Source organism: Conger conger, chromosome 13, assembly GCF_963514075.1.
Source record: "Conger conger chromosome 13, fConCon1.1, whole genome shotgun sequence".
In the NCBI taxonomy this organism is placed as follows: domain Eukaryota; kingdom Metazoa; phylum Chordata; class Actinopteri; order Anguilliformes; family Congridae; genus Conger; species Conger conger.
The window spans coordinates 28,370,147-28,383,781 of NC_083772.1; the positions used below are offsets into that span (position 1 = coordinate 28,370,147).

A 13,635-nucleotide genomic window follows, 5' to 3' on the forward strand; every position below is an offset into this window, starting at 1 on the left:
CATAGCCTAAGGATAAATCCTTAAAAATATACCAGATCATGCACACCGTCCCGTATGTTGAATCTCCAATAAATGAAACTGTCTATGCATTTATTATTGTATGTATTTATTTATTTGTATTGCAAAAAATATATAGCCTATAGATTAATTCACTGAAACATAACATCCACTTTTAATGATTTAGAGGCAGCCCTGTTCAGCAGTGACTTATATGGAAGTAAATTAGCAGACCTGGGAAAGTCCAGGGTCTAGTCTGAATGGCAAGGACCTGGGACATTCCTGGGACCATCATGTGGTGTGAATGGGTCAAACGCCTTCAATAACCTGTGTATATCCTTGGTTTTCTGGGAGAAAGGGGTAATAGATTGTTATCTGTGTTGTTTTTTAAATGCAGCTTTTTTTCTTCTTTTATCAAGGGTGGCAATAATTCTGGAGCTAACTGTATATAGATATAAAATCAAGGTTATTCTTGAAAAGATAGTAGACAATGCACGTCCACAATATGCAGGCTAAGGGCAGGAGCAGGCCAGCATATGTGTTCCTGAGTTGGCAGGGGTGGAAGCCCCCAGTAGGGCCTGTGGGAAACAAATCGTGAATGTGTCACTTCTTGCTGTGGGCCGACATAAAATGTATTCAAATATAATGCTGTCATATAATAAAATCTAAGGCTTTTGAGAAGTTTAAAGGAATACAGCACCATTTTGGGAAATATACCTTTTTTCTGACTTACCCAGACTTAGACGAGATGTTTGATTTAATTTTCATTTTTGTGCATTCACTGTCTTGTGCACCTTCTGAAGGTAGAGCTAGATCCGGCACAAAGTGCACTCACTCACGAAACTCTACCTTCAGAAGGTGTGCAGATCACTGCGCTCAACCAGTGGAAGAAAGGATACATGTGTGTTCAGCAGTTATATTTCCAACTGTCTAACTCCAAAAACAACGTCTCGCGTTTCTACTATTTTTTTTCCGCATGTGTATTTCAAATACACATGATACCTTGTGTAAATACAACAGCTTCAGAGTTGCTGTTAGGTGTTTTTCTTCACTTTGAAAGCGGTAGGTTACTGACTCCAATAGGCTTCAAGTCTTTATGCGAAGCTAACACGTTATGCTAACATGGAAACCGAGGCAGGGAATGTACAAAAGTGAAAATGAAATTGAACATCTCATTTAAGTCTGGGTGTGTCGGAAAAAAGGTATATTTCCCAAAATGTTGGTCTAATGAGTCATGGATTTATTTACTGACATGGAAACTTTTGAAGTATAAGCTTCCAGCAACTTAAACACATTGTTGTTCTTGCTTTATATAAAGTGGAACATCACAAGTACTTTAATTTGTGTAACAAAGTTTTTTTTATTTATGTCATTTTTAATACTATTTTATGCTGGACCTATTCTTTTCTGAATATTTCTATGGTGAAGAGAGCAGTACGTCCACAGAGAGTACATTTCACATCACAGACACATTCTGTTTCACTGGTGGTGTAATCACAGAAGCTTTCCTACACTATTAAATATCACTGTACATCACAGTGAATGCATCAGAGAAAATTAAGTAAATGTTTCTTTTCTGTACTGCATGTGGAATAAAAAGCATTTATGTAGGTGCTCCATTATGTTAAGAAGCATGACCCCATTGAATTACTGTATGGCATTAAGAATGTTTAGAGAGCCTTTGACGGTGGCTTCCCCATCATGTTTTTCTTTGTGTTCTGCTCTGGCCGGAATAAAATAATATAACATTTAGGTGCAAAAATACAAAATAGTAGTCCAAAACTAGAAGCTAAAATAGCAAATATTTCTACAGCTACAGTAAACTTCCCAGGTGAGCTGACATAAGCTGGTATAAAGGTGATCCAGACTGCACAGAATATGAGCATGCTGAATGTGATGAATTTGGCTTCATTGAAATTGTCAGGCAGCTTACGGGCCAGAAAAGCCAAAACAAAACACAATATTGAGAGGAGTCCAATATAACCCAGTACAGCCCAGAACCCCACTGCTGATCCTGTATCACATTCTAGAATGATCTTTTCTTTGTAGTGCTTCATGTTCTTGTTGGGGAAAGGAGGGGATATTGTTAACCAAAGCACACAAATAAGGACCTGTATGAGAGTGAAAGCAAGAACACTCAGTCTCTGCTGCAGAGGCCCAAACCACTTCATGACATTACTGCCTGGAAGTGTAGCCCTGAAGGCCATTAACACCACTATTGTTTTCCCCAGAACACAAGAGATGCAGAGGACAAAGGTGATCCCAAACGCAGTGTGGCGAAGCATACAGGACCACTCAGAGGGCCGGCCGATGAAGGTAAGAGAGCAAAGGAAACACAGTTTCAATGAAAAGAGCAACAGGAAGCTCAGCTCTGAGTTATTGGCTTTCACAATGGGGGTGTGTCTGTATATAAAGAACAGCACAGCAACAAGTATCGTTACACATGTTCCAAATAATGAGAAAATGACTAGCACTATTCCCATAATTTCTTCAAAGGAAAGGAATTCAACTATTTTTAAAATACACCTGTCTCTTTTTTCGTTCGACCAATATTCCAAATCACAAGGAATGCAGTCATTAGAATCTGAAAGAAAATTACAATGTAATTAGAGCATAATATGTTTCTGTTGTTCACACTGTCAGTCATTTTTACTGTGTAGCCTTGAAAATGTATAAATTAGACAAATTGTATCGTTCTAGGATCCAAAGATTCACTACCTGTGGTATTGCTGATTTCTCCCTCAGCGCAGGGCACACAGTCATAGCAGCAGACAGGCCTTCCTCTCTGCACAGCCTTCCGGGTGCCTGGGGGACAGCTCTCACTGCACACTGACCTCGGTTTCTTAGAGAAAGAGAAGAGTGACTACAATTACATCAGTCATAATAAAACGAAATCACTTACATTAAACTAGAGCTTTGACCTAGATATATGGTTCCTGTATACATTTTGTTGTTAATATAAGATTAAGCCTTCTTAGAGGAAACTTCAGATTCTGTATGCAGTATACTTCTTGATTTCAGATCTTATTTTATATTTGTACCTTTGCAAATGCATATTTGTAAATGCAAATAAACACATGACTTCCAAATGTCAATTATTTAGCCATCTGTTTGATACATTCTGAATGCTGTATATTTCTATGGTTAGATTACATTTCCTGCAATAATGTTTTTGTTGGAAAAGGTATTTGTCTGTATTAATCTACCTGTGGTTGTCCCTCAGCCCAAACCATGTTTCCCTGGTTCATGATAAATCGACTATCAGGCGGTAAGGAAGCATCATAGAGCCCCACTGTCTTAAACTGCAAAGTCCCTTTTTCAGCAAGCTGCCAGTTCACTAGCTCATATCTTGCAACAGGGTCTCCATTCGCATCAAAGGAGACCTGCTCACCAGTTTTTGCTGTGAAGTTTATGTTCCTCAGATACTTAAGCACCTGTTCAAAAAGATGACATGGTTAATTTATGTATGTTGGGTAATGAAGCTTTTTCCACTGTTTGTTACAAACAATGACAAACTGACATTTATTACCTGGTCTGGTGCAATGAGCTGTCCAATGCTGCTGTTAGTAGGGGAATAAACTCTTGATTGGTCCATCAGAAGGCGGTGTAAAGAATGGGCAACAGCATAAACTGCTGTATATACTTTGTTGGAGATTCTTAGCTCTGTTGTATCAGTGTATTCATTTTTCACTTTACGTAAGTTCTCAGATCCTATACAAAGAGATTTTCCAACTGAATTACTGCTTTTCTCAAAAGAACATTCAAATACTGTTTCCCAGAACTCTGTCAATAGAGCATTGCCTGGAGACTGAGAAGGATGAACACTGATCAAGAACTCTTTTAGTCCCTCCAGTTTTGCTTTACCAATGGCAAATCCCATGGATCCTCTCAGAAACCTGTAATCATGGTTGTCCGCCAGTCTGCTGGCTGTGATCCATGACTCACTTCCCACCCACTGGAGTCCTGATACATTCTGCAGAGCCATCTCCTGCAGCAGAGGGATGATGTCACCTAGAGCCAGAAATGCTACTATAACTTTTGCAGTGCCCTTCTTTATCACTTCCACAGACTGGAGGATTTTGTCTCGGGGGTCTGTTCTGTAGACAGCCTCGGAATACTCAATGCAGATCCCTTCCTGTTGAGCAGCTTCTATAAACGTTGCCATCCCATTGTTGCCATAGTCACTGCCACTCCTCACTGCCCCTACCCAGGTCCAGCCAAAGTGCTTCACCAGCTGAGCCAGTGCTCTGCTCTGGTAATAGTCACTGGGAATCGTTCTGAAGAATGAAGGGAAGCTATTTCTATTGCTCAGGCATGCGCATGTAGCAAAGTGACTGATCTGTGTTGTAAGATTTGGAGAAAGAAAGAAATACATTTTCCTGAGATTTTCCACAATGTAAAAACCATACCTTATTGTCTGCTTTGAAGCAAAAACACAGCATTGAGCTTATTGACACCTAATAATGACTTTCACTATTCAGGCTGAAATAGAAAGGACAAACTTAATTATTTCTCACCAAAGGAATGTGAAAAAGTCCAACTGCAGATGATAGAGCAATAGTATTAGTAGATCCAGACTCGCCAATGATGGTCTGCACCGCTGCTGGTGTGGAGCATGATGTGTCAGTCAGTGTTTCCTCATAACCATTCATCAGAGCCATGGCTGACCGTATAGCCAGAGGTATAGAACCACAGGCATCATATATCTTATAGCCTAGAGTTATGTCAGGGAGCAGGTCTGTCTGGTTGTTTATTTCTTCAATGGCGAAGATCATGGTCTGTGCAAACTGAAATTCTCTGTAGTTCAATCTTAGGAATAATACCATGATAACCATTAAAATTCAACAAATCTAATCATAAGCAGTGAGTCAAAATCATACTTTTATGCTTTAAACACCAGTAAATACCTGTAATACCTAATACACACAGGTGAAACACACACTTCTATACCATATTATTTCTGTTATGGCTTTTGAATTTTTACACTGACATCTTTGACAACATTTATTTAGTAAATATTCAGATTTTCTTTTTCTTGGAGCACAAACCTGATGCACGGTGGAGAGTGAGGTTTGGAGGTGAATGTATGTAGCCTCTCCCGGGTGCTTCTGTGAATGGAGAATACTCCTCCAATGATGACATCTGCCTCTGCAGACAGTTGTGGAAGAGCTGCCTGACCGTGTCGCCTGCAAATTGGCCTCAACATCACTGCAGTGGTGCTCATAAACATCAGCAATGTTCTCCACTGTGCCATCCTGGTAGACATCAGCACTGCCCGTTCTGAGCAGAAGATGGGAAGGAACTCTTATATACTGTTTATACTGTGCAGGATGTCTCTCAAGAAATGAGTCTCCCAGGGCACTCCAGACACCAAGTGTCTCTCCTGTATATCTGATTTTATGTTATGGGCCATTATAAGGGGGGTATATTATCACGGTAGAAGAGGTTGCCTGTGTGATGAATGCACCTGTTTAAAATTAATGCTAGTGTTAGGAGAGTTTTTTAATTTTCAATCAAGTGTACTGGTCCATTAAGTATTCTCTTATCGAGAAAAAAAAAGAAAGTTTCTAAACCTAGTCATTATTTTTATATTGCTATTATGAAACACTTTTATAAATGTGTTTTGACATCCTCATTCTCTTCTTTCGAAAACATTTTTGGAATTGGAATTTGCTTCTGTACATATTATATAGGAGTTACGTTTCTCTGTGCATAAGTGTGCTGTATATTCCAATAAGATGTATAACTAACCTTAAAATTCACCCGTTTTCACAGAAAAGCATTGGTCAGCATTATTGGGTCTCTTTGAAGATGACGAAAGCCCAGCACAGCACAAGTGCAGTAGCCTGCACTGGCATAGCGGACACCCCTGCAGCCCCCATGGTGTGGGGGGGCCCCCGGATACAGGATGTACTTTGCATGCTACCTGTCTATGCCTATCGCCCTATAGCTTTGTCAGCAGCTACATATGTTTAGCCTATGTGGATTGCAGAATATAGGCCTATTGTCCTTTCTTGTCCTTGTCAGTTATGCAGATGTCAACAGTATACTGATACCCTGCGCAGCTTCCCCTTTCACGGTAACATCAATATCAGGTGCACATAAAAGACGACAAGACTACAACATACTGTACGCCTACCAAAACAAACACGGTAACCATGTTTTATTTTAGTTATGCAATTTGCAATTTGAGCTCTAGCAATGTTCTATTAAATTAAATGTAAATTTCTGTGGTGGACAGAATTAAGCGATTAGAATTCATCAATGTAATTTACTCGTAGGCTATTCCTATAGCATCTCATAAGGCAACTTCCCCTTGGTTTCCTTTATTTAGGAAATTATTTTCTTTTTTAACCTTTATTTAACTAGGAATACCCCATTGAGAGTGAAATCTCTTTTACAAGGGGACCTAGAAATGTTGCTAAAGTTGTGCATATTGTTTATTGTCAATTACGCGCATGAGATCTCACAATTTTATTCTATTTAGAAACAAATTTCTTCATGTGACTATTCAGCAAGTATTTTCAGCTACAGATAACACCCAGCATTAACGATTAGTAATCTGTCATATTTCCTCATCTAAAGTTACGCCCTTTATTGCAGCCTGTTATTATTATGCGGGCTAAGTGTTTAATTGTATGTCAATGTGGGAGGGGCCTTGTGTACATTCTCATCCTACTGTTACACTGCACAGACTGACTACAATAAACTGATGAAAGCAAATGCATATTTAATATTGACACAATACATCCTACCAGTGCAATTGCAATTTTAAGTGACTCCACTTTTCACTATATCACAACTTTCACTATATCATTATTATGGTACACTTTTTACCTTTATAAGTTTGTGTGAATTGTACTGCACACTGATGAATTATCTCCGTATGGGGAAATGTACTGCACAACAGATGGCTGGCTTTTCTCAGTTTTATTCAGTGATAAATACATGATTAGGTTTTTTGACCAGTGTGACAGCTACATTATGAAAAATCATCATCATTCTGCCATCAAGGCAAATATGACAGAAATCTGGTACTGGAAAATATGAAAAATTGTACATTTTTAAAATAGTTTTTCATGATGTTTTACCCATCATATTTCTTTTGGTGTTTTTCTCTGGTTTCAGTAAAATAATGTAACATTTTGGAAGAAAAATACAAAAAAGCATTCCATAGCTGGAAGCTAAAATAGCAAATATTTCTACAGCTACAGTGAACTTCCCAGGCGAGCTGACATAAGCTGGTATAAAGGTGATCCAGACTGCACAGAATATGAGCATGCTGAATGTGATGAATTTGGCTTCATTGAAGTTGTCAGGCAGCTTACGAGCCAGAAAAGCTAAAACAAAACACAATATTGAGAGGAGCCCAATATATCCCAGCACAGCCCAGAACCCCACTGCTGATCCTACATCACATTCTAGAATGATCTTTTCTTTGAAGTACTTCATGTTCTTGTTGGGGAAAGGGGGCGATATTGTTAACCAAAGCACGCAAATAAGGACCTGTATGAGAGTGAAAGCAAGCACACTCAGTCTCTGCTGGAGAGGCCCAAACCACTTCATGACATTACTGCCTGGAAGTGTAGCCCTGAAGGCCATTAACACCACTATTGTTTTCCCCAGAACACAAGAGATGCAAAGGACAAAGGTGATCCCAAACGCAGTGTGGCGCAGCATACAGGACCACTCAGAGGGCCGGCCGATGAAGGTAAGAGAGCAAAGGAAACACAGTTTCAACGAAAACAGCAGCAGGAAGCTCAGCTCTGAGTTGTTGGCTTTCACAATGGGAGTATCTTTATATACAAAGAATATTAGTGCTATTGTGATTGTAAGGCAGCCTCCAATTACAGAAAATGACACCAACAGTATCCCCATTAGTTCATCAAAGGTCAGGAATTCAATGCTTTTTAATTCACAATGATTTCTTTCTTCATTGGACTTGTACTCTGGAGGGCATGCAACACACGTCAGCGCATCTGTAAAAGATTAAAAAAAAGATTTGATTATTGTTTTTTAGGTAAAATTTCCAAAGTAACGTGGTAAATGCAGTGTGGTGGAAAAATATTTGCCCCCTTTATGATTTCCTTTTTTACTGCATATTTTTCACACTGAATGGTTTAAAATCTTTAGAGAAAATTGAATATTAGCCAAAGGGAACCTGAGTAAACGGAAAGGGTTACAAAGCCATTTCTCAGGCCCACAGTGAAAGGCATTATCTCCAAACGGAGAACAATTGGAATGGTGGTGAATTTTCCCAGGAGTGGCCGGCCTGCCAGAATTCCCCCAAGGGCACAGTGACAGGAAGTCACAAATGATCCCAGAAGAACATGCAATGACCTGTAGGCCTCTCTAACCTGAGCTAATGTCAGTGTTCCTGATGTGTGCAATAAGAGAGACTGGGATTGGATTCATGAGAGAGCAGCAAGGTGGAAACTCTTACTCAGTGCTCATCTCACAATTTCAAAAAGCACCTTTTTCACAGGGCTGACATGGGTGTTTGATAACTTTTTTCATGAAATAAATGAAACGATAATTTAAAAACACATTCCCTATTCTCTAATATTAGATTTTATTTCAAGTTCTGCAACCATTCAATGTGACAAATATGCAATAATTTAGTAATAAGGTCAGTATTAGTTTAAGAGAAATATGTGGAAAACTCAATTGTGGTGTTGCTGAATTCTCCATCTGCACATGGAATGCAGTCGAAGCAGCAGATTGGTTTCCCCTTCACAAAAGCCCTGTGTGTCCCAGGAAGGCAGCTCTCACTGCAGACTGACCTCGGCACCTAGAAAATAGCCACGGTTAACCACATGTACAGCCACAAGTTCAGCACATTAATATTGTAAAAAAATTTCTGCTGCAAAACAACCTCAGCTTGTTGAATTTTGAATTTCCATCCTGTATTACACATTTTAAAATATAACTTTCATCAGGTGAACATTTTAAAGATTTAAGCATGTTATTTAGCCATCTAGGTAAAGTCTAGATGTACTGTTAGGCTGAGCCAGATAGTCAATTTGACGAAACTGTTTCATCAGAGTACGGAAGCTCATCAGCTTACCTGTTGCTGACCATCTGCCCAGACAGCCTGCACATCATCCTTCATCACAAACTGCTGCCCCTCTGGCAGAGATTCATCATATAGCCCTATGATCTCGAACACAATGGCACCATGGGGATTGAGCTGCCAGTTTACCAAGGAGTACCTTGCTGCGGGATCCCCCTGTTTATCAAAGTTAATCCTCTCACCATGTTTTGTGGAGAAGTTTACCTGGGTCAAATAATGAAGCACCTAGAGGGGGAAAACAATTCAAAAGCACTGATTCAACTTGATTTGATATGCGGACGTATATATCTATGTATGCACAGCACATACAGTGGGGTCTAAAATTCTGAGACCACATTGAAAATCTGGGATGTTTTTTTTCCATGTTATCCTGGAAATGAACAGAAAAGTTTTAGGATTTTGAAAAAATTACAACAAATTTGTACACTTCAAAGCTTTACAAGAACTACTCAAAGAAGAGCAAGGAGTGCTGCACAATTCACATCCAACTGACCTCAACCGGATTGATCATTTATGGGGGCAAGCCAAGAATTCAGTAACAACACAAAATGCTCTTGGCAACATTGACAAATAATGCTGGGATAACATGAAGCATCATTTTTGCACAACTTTGTGGAGTCAAATCTTCACTCAAATTGCTATGTTGATAATACAATTAGTAATGAAAAAGTTTGTATTACATTACAGAAGAATGCAAAATAGAAGCATGGTCTCAGACTTCTGCACCTCACTGTATAAACAGCATCTCTGCAGTACAACCTGCCATGGTTCTATTCTGGCCTTGTCTGCACATGTTTTGTTCATAAAAGGTCCATGTCCATCCTTGCATATGATAAGATTGTGCAGTGAATGGGCGACTGCATACACAGCCTTATACACGTTGTTCAGCAAGCTGGAATCGGATATGTCTGTGTAGCGGGTGAGTTTTCCATGCAAAGACTCTGATCCTGTGCAAGCTTTCATGCTGACATCCTTGCGAGGTGTTAGAATGCAGCTGAAAATACTCTCCCAGAACTCTACCAAGCCCAGGTTCCCTGGCCTGGTTGATGGGCGTGTGTTCATGATAAACTCCTTCAGCCCTGGTATGTGAATGTTAGGGACAGCAAAGCCAATGGCCCCTCCCACCACGGCATAGCTCACTCGGGTGGCAATGTACCGGTATGTGATCCAGCCTTCGCTGCCCACCCACTGAAAACCTGTCACATTCTGCAGGAACATTTCTTTAATGAGCAGGTCCAAATCAGTACCGTCAGCAAAAGCAACAATGACTTTAGAAGATGCTTTTTTAATGATCTCCACAACTTCAAGAAATTTCTGTCTTGAATCAGTCCTGTAGATGGGCACTGAGTACTCTATGCAGATGCCCTCGTTCTTGGCTGCTTTTAAGAAAGTAGCCATTCCGTTGTTGCCGTAGTCACTGTTTGTCCTGATGGCACCAACCCAGGTCCATCCTAAGTGCTTGACAAGCTTTGCCAAGGCTCTGCTTTGATATAAATCACTGGGAATGGTTCTGAAGAAAGTTGGGTACTCCTGTCTGTTACTGAGACATGCACATGTAGCTGAATGACTGAGCTGTAACAAACAAGATAAGCAAGTACTAGCAAGTGCTATAAAAAGGTAGTGCTGTGTACAGAGGGTAACATTAAAATTCCTAAGCATCTATCAGATTCAATTGAAGCAACTCTCTCACCCACTATACACATGCAAACCCACTGGTACACATTCACAAGCCTTTAGACACACTCAGTGAGCTGGTATTTATAGACTTTTTTTCATTTTATTTTTTTAGACTTATTAAGTATTCTGCTGCTGTAGCCTTTCCACGTAGAGGTTGTATGTTCAGAGATGCTCTTCTGCATACCACTGTTGTAATGCATGGTTATTTGCATTACTGTCACCTTCCTGTCAGCTTCAACCAGTCTGGCCCTTCTCCTCTGACCTCTCTCATTAACAACATGTTTCTGCCCGCAGAACTGCTGCTCACTGGAATACTTGGACAAGAGTCATATATCCTATAGCCCAAAGAAATTCCTGGGAGAATCTTAGAGTTGTTGTTTATCTCTTCAATGGCAAAGAGCATAGTCTGAGCATACTGCAGTTCCACTGGATCCAGCCTGCCAGGAGAAATAGACTGGAGTTCTGGCATTTGTTAGAGAAAGTAATACCTTGTGAATTAATTTAATTATTAATTTGTTTATTTATTTATTCATGTGTTATAATAATTACTAGTATATACACTGGTATATTTGAATGCTCCCTGCTTCTGTTTCAAAATGTGACTTTTTCCATTTTTCATCTCATGATGAAGTTCAGAATTAGAGCAACAAAATAAGGTATGGGATTTAGTGAATATTTCTGGAGATATGACTGTGAATGTTGTGTCTTCACAAAGGTTTTGAGAAAACTTGCCCTGTTTTGAATTCTGCCCTTTTTCATCATACAACACACTCTCCATCTACTGTTGTAATGCATGGTTATTTGCCTGACTGTCACATTCCTGTCAGCTTTGACCAGTCTGGCCCTTCTCCTCTGACCTTTCTCATTAACAATGCTGCTCACTGGATGTTTTTGGTTTTTCACACAATTCTCTGCAAACTCTAGAGACTGTTGTGCGTGAAAATCCCAGGAGATACTCAAACCACCCTGTCTGGCACCAACAATCTTTCGAAGATCAAAATCACTTAGATCACATTTCTCACACATACACTCACCATATGTGCACAAAGACAATATCTTCATTTTGTACATTTTAAAGCATATTTGCTTGATAGGTTTTGCTTTCACAGTTGACAAATACATAAAGTTCACTAACCACTGGTATGTGGAACGGTCCCACTGTTCTCGCGATCCCAATCGTTGAAGTTGAGGTTGTCTCTCCTATTACTGCATGGACCGATGAAGGTTTGAGGCAGGTCTTTGTGCCTTCCACATGCCTGTTCATTAGAGCCAGGGATGCCCTTACAGAGAGAGGAATACTTGGACAGGAGTCATATATCCTGTAGCCCAAAGAAATTCCTGGGAGAATCTTAGAGTTGTTGTTTATCTCTTCAATGGCAAAGATCATAGTCTGAGCATACTGCAGTTCCCCTGGATCCAGCCTGCCAGGTTATAAAGGTTAGAAATAGACTGGTGTTGTAATTATTTTAAATATTATAAGTTGTGCAATATGATAATAGAAAAAAGAACTATCAAAGTGGTCTTTTTTTCCCAGAAACATGAAAGTAAAATAATTTTTTTATAATGTTATGCACTTTATTTAACAACCAAAAGATAAATAAAAAATACACTTGTGCCAAAAATACAATTTCAGAATACATAATGTTCTGCTTTATTCTGATCACAAAAACACAAGGTATTAACAAGTTATGTTCACTCAGTCCAAAAAAAGTGTCATGTTCACGTAATGATTAAACATTTTTCACGATACCTTATACTGTATTTTATTTTACAAAAGGTCACAATACTGTTCAGTGTTTCCTCCACACAAGAAGCTAATAAATTGTAGGGCCACATTTTCCTCCACCCTGATTATAAATGCATGCAATAATTAAACTAATTACTGCAATAAAACAATAATAATGATAGGTTCTGCATCACGTTTTGCATCGCAATTGATATTATTTTAATTTTGGCTTACCCCTGACATTGAATACTTCCAGGGTTGACTTGAAGTGTTGGATCCACACTTACTGGATTTTGATGAAATGAAAAAATGCCTCCTATTGTGATGGTGCCTTCTTTTGAAAACTGTGAGAATTCTTGAGCTCCATATGGTCGACAGACAGGTTTTCCAAGGCCAGCAAACATGACAAGTATCAAGATGTCTGTGAGCAGCAGCATCTCTTAGAATCTTTGTGTCTTAACCTGGCACTGTCCAGTGGTACTGCAGCATTGTCAATGTCACTTATATAGGACTATGCTGATAACTTATATGAGGAGCCTGACATGGGGAGTGTCTGAGTCTCCCAAAGGAGAGACAAATGTTCTGCTTGCAGAACAACACAGCCCCTATCGCCCAAGGTGCTAGCTTGCTAAGTACTAGTGGATATAAGATCTCACCTGTTCACCTTTCTTCCTCTGGAAGACTTTACCTGTCTTCCTGAAAATCTTGTGAGACACAAGCTTGTGAGAAGCTTGTGCTGGGTCACATACATGTGGTAGATGTTGCATACTGTATACACCAGTGGTTCCTGAACTCCTGGGGCTCCTTTTTTTTTCATTCCAACCACAATTGCCGTACAAGCTGTTAATATTTCTTAATTGTGTGCTTTTCATGTTCAGAGGGATTATTTGCCCATTTGCACATTTTGTCAGACACGGCTATGCATGCTGTGAAGAATAAAAGTGTGTTTCTATTGTGCTTATTGTGTTATATTGCAAACAATTGCATAAAAATGAGTATTTTTGCTATAAAATGATAGAATGAGGTTAATCAATCTGCTCCTAATTAGGTTGCTGAACACACATGCTTAATTTATTTGATCATTTTTCCTTAAATTATCAACACAATGCAGGTCTGACTCAATATAATTTGCTTTGTTTTTTAATTCTGCCTTATCTGCCAA

General features: G+C 39.4%; 1 protein-coding gene and 1 pseudogene across 1 annotated transcript; both read right to left on the minus strand.

The window, feature by feature from the left end:
* Positions 1-1,667: 1,667 nt before the first annotated feature.
* Positions 1,668-5,185, minus strand: LOC133107787 (extracellular calcium-sensing receptor-like). Its single transcript, XM_061216974.1, has 6 exons — positions 5,046-5,185; positions 4,515-4,806; positions 3,527-4,336; positions 3,204-3,431; positions 2,716-2,839; positions 1,668-2,581 (listed from the first exon to the last, which is right to left on the minus strand). The coding sequence occupies exons 2-6, from the start codon at positions 4,770-4,772 to the stop codon at positions 1,668-1,670; spliced, it is 2,334 nt and encodes a 777-aa protein (XP_061072958.1). The 5' UTR covers positions 4,773-4,806; positions 5,046-5,185.
* A 1,889-nt stretch (positions 5,186-7,074) lies between these two features.
* LOC133107518 (extracellular calcium-sensing receptor-like) lies at positions 7,075-12,910 on the minus strand (annotated as a pseudogene).
* Between the last annotated feature and the right edge of the window lie 725 nt (positions 12,911-13,635).

Coding starts and splice junctions, on each gene's coding strand:
- LOC133107787 (XM_061216974.1), bottom strand. CDS start 4,772: ATGATCTTCGCCATTGAAGAAATAAACAACCAGACAGACCTGCTCCCT. Junction 3,432..3,526: donor AGCTCATTGCACCAGACCAG/GTAATAAATGTC, acceptor CTTTTTGAACAG/GTGCTTAAGTATCTGAGGAA. Junction 2,840..3,203: donor GGGCTGAGGGACAACCACAG/GTAGATTAATAC, acceptor TCTTTCTCTAAG/AAACCGAGGTCAGTGTGCAG.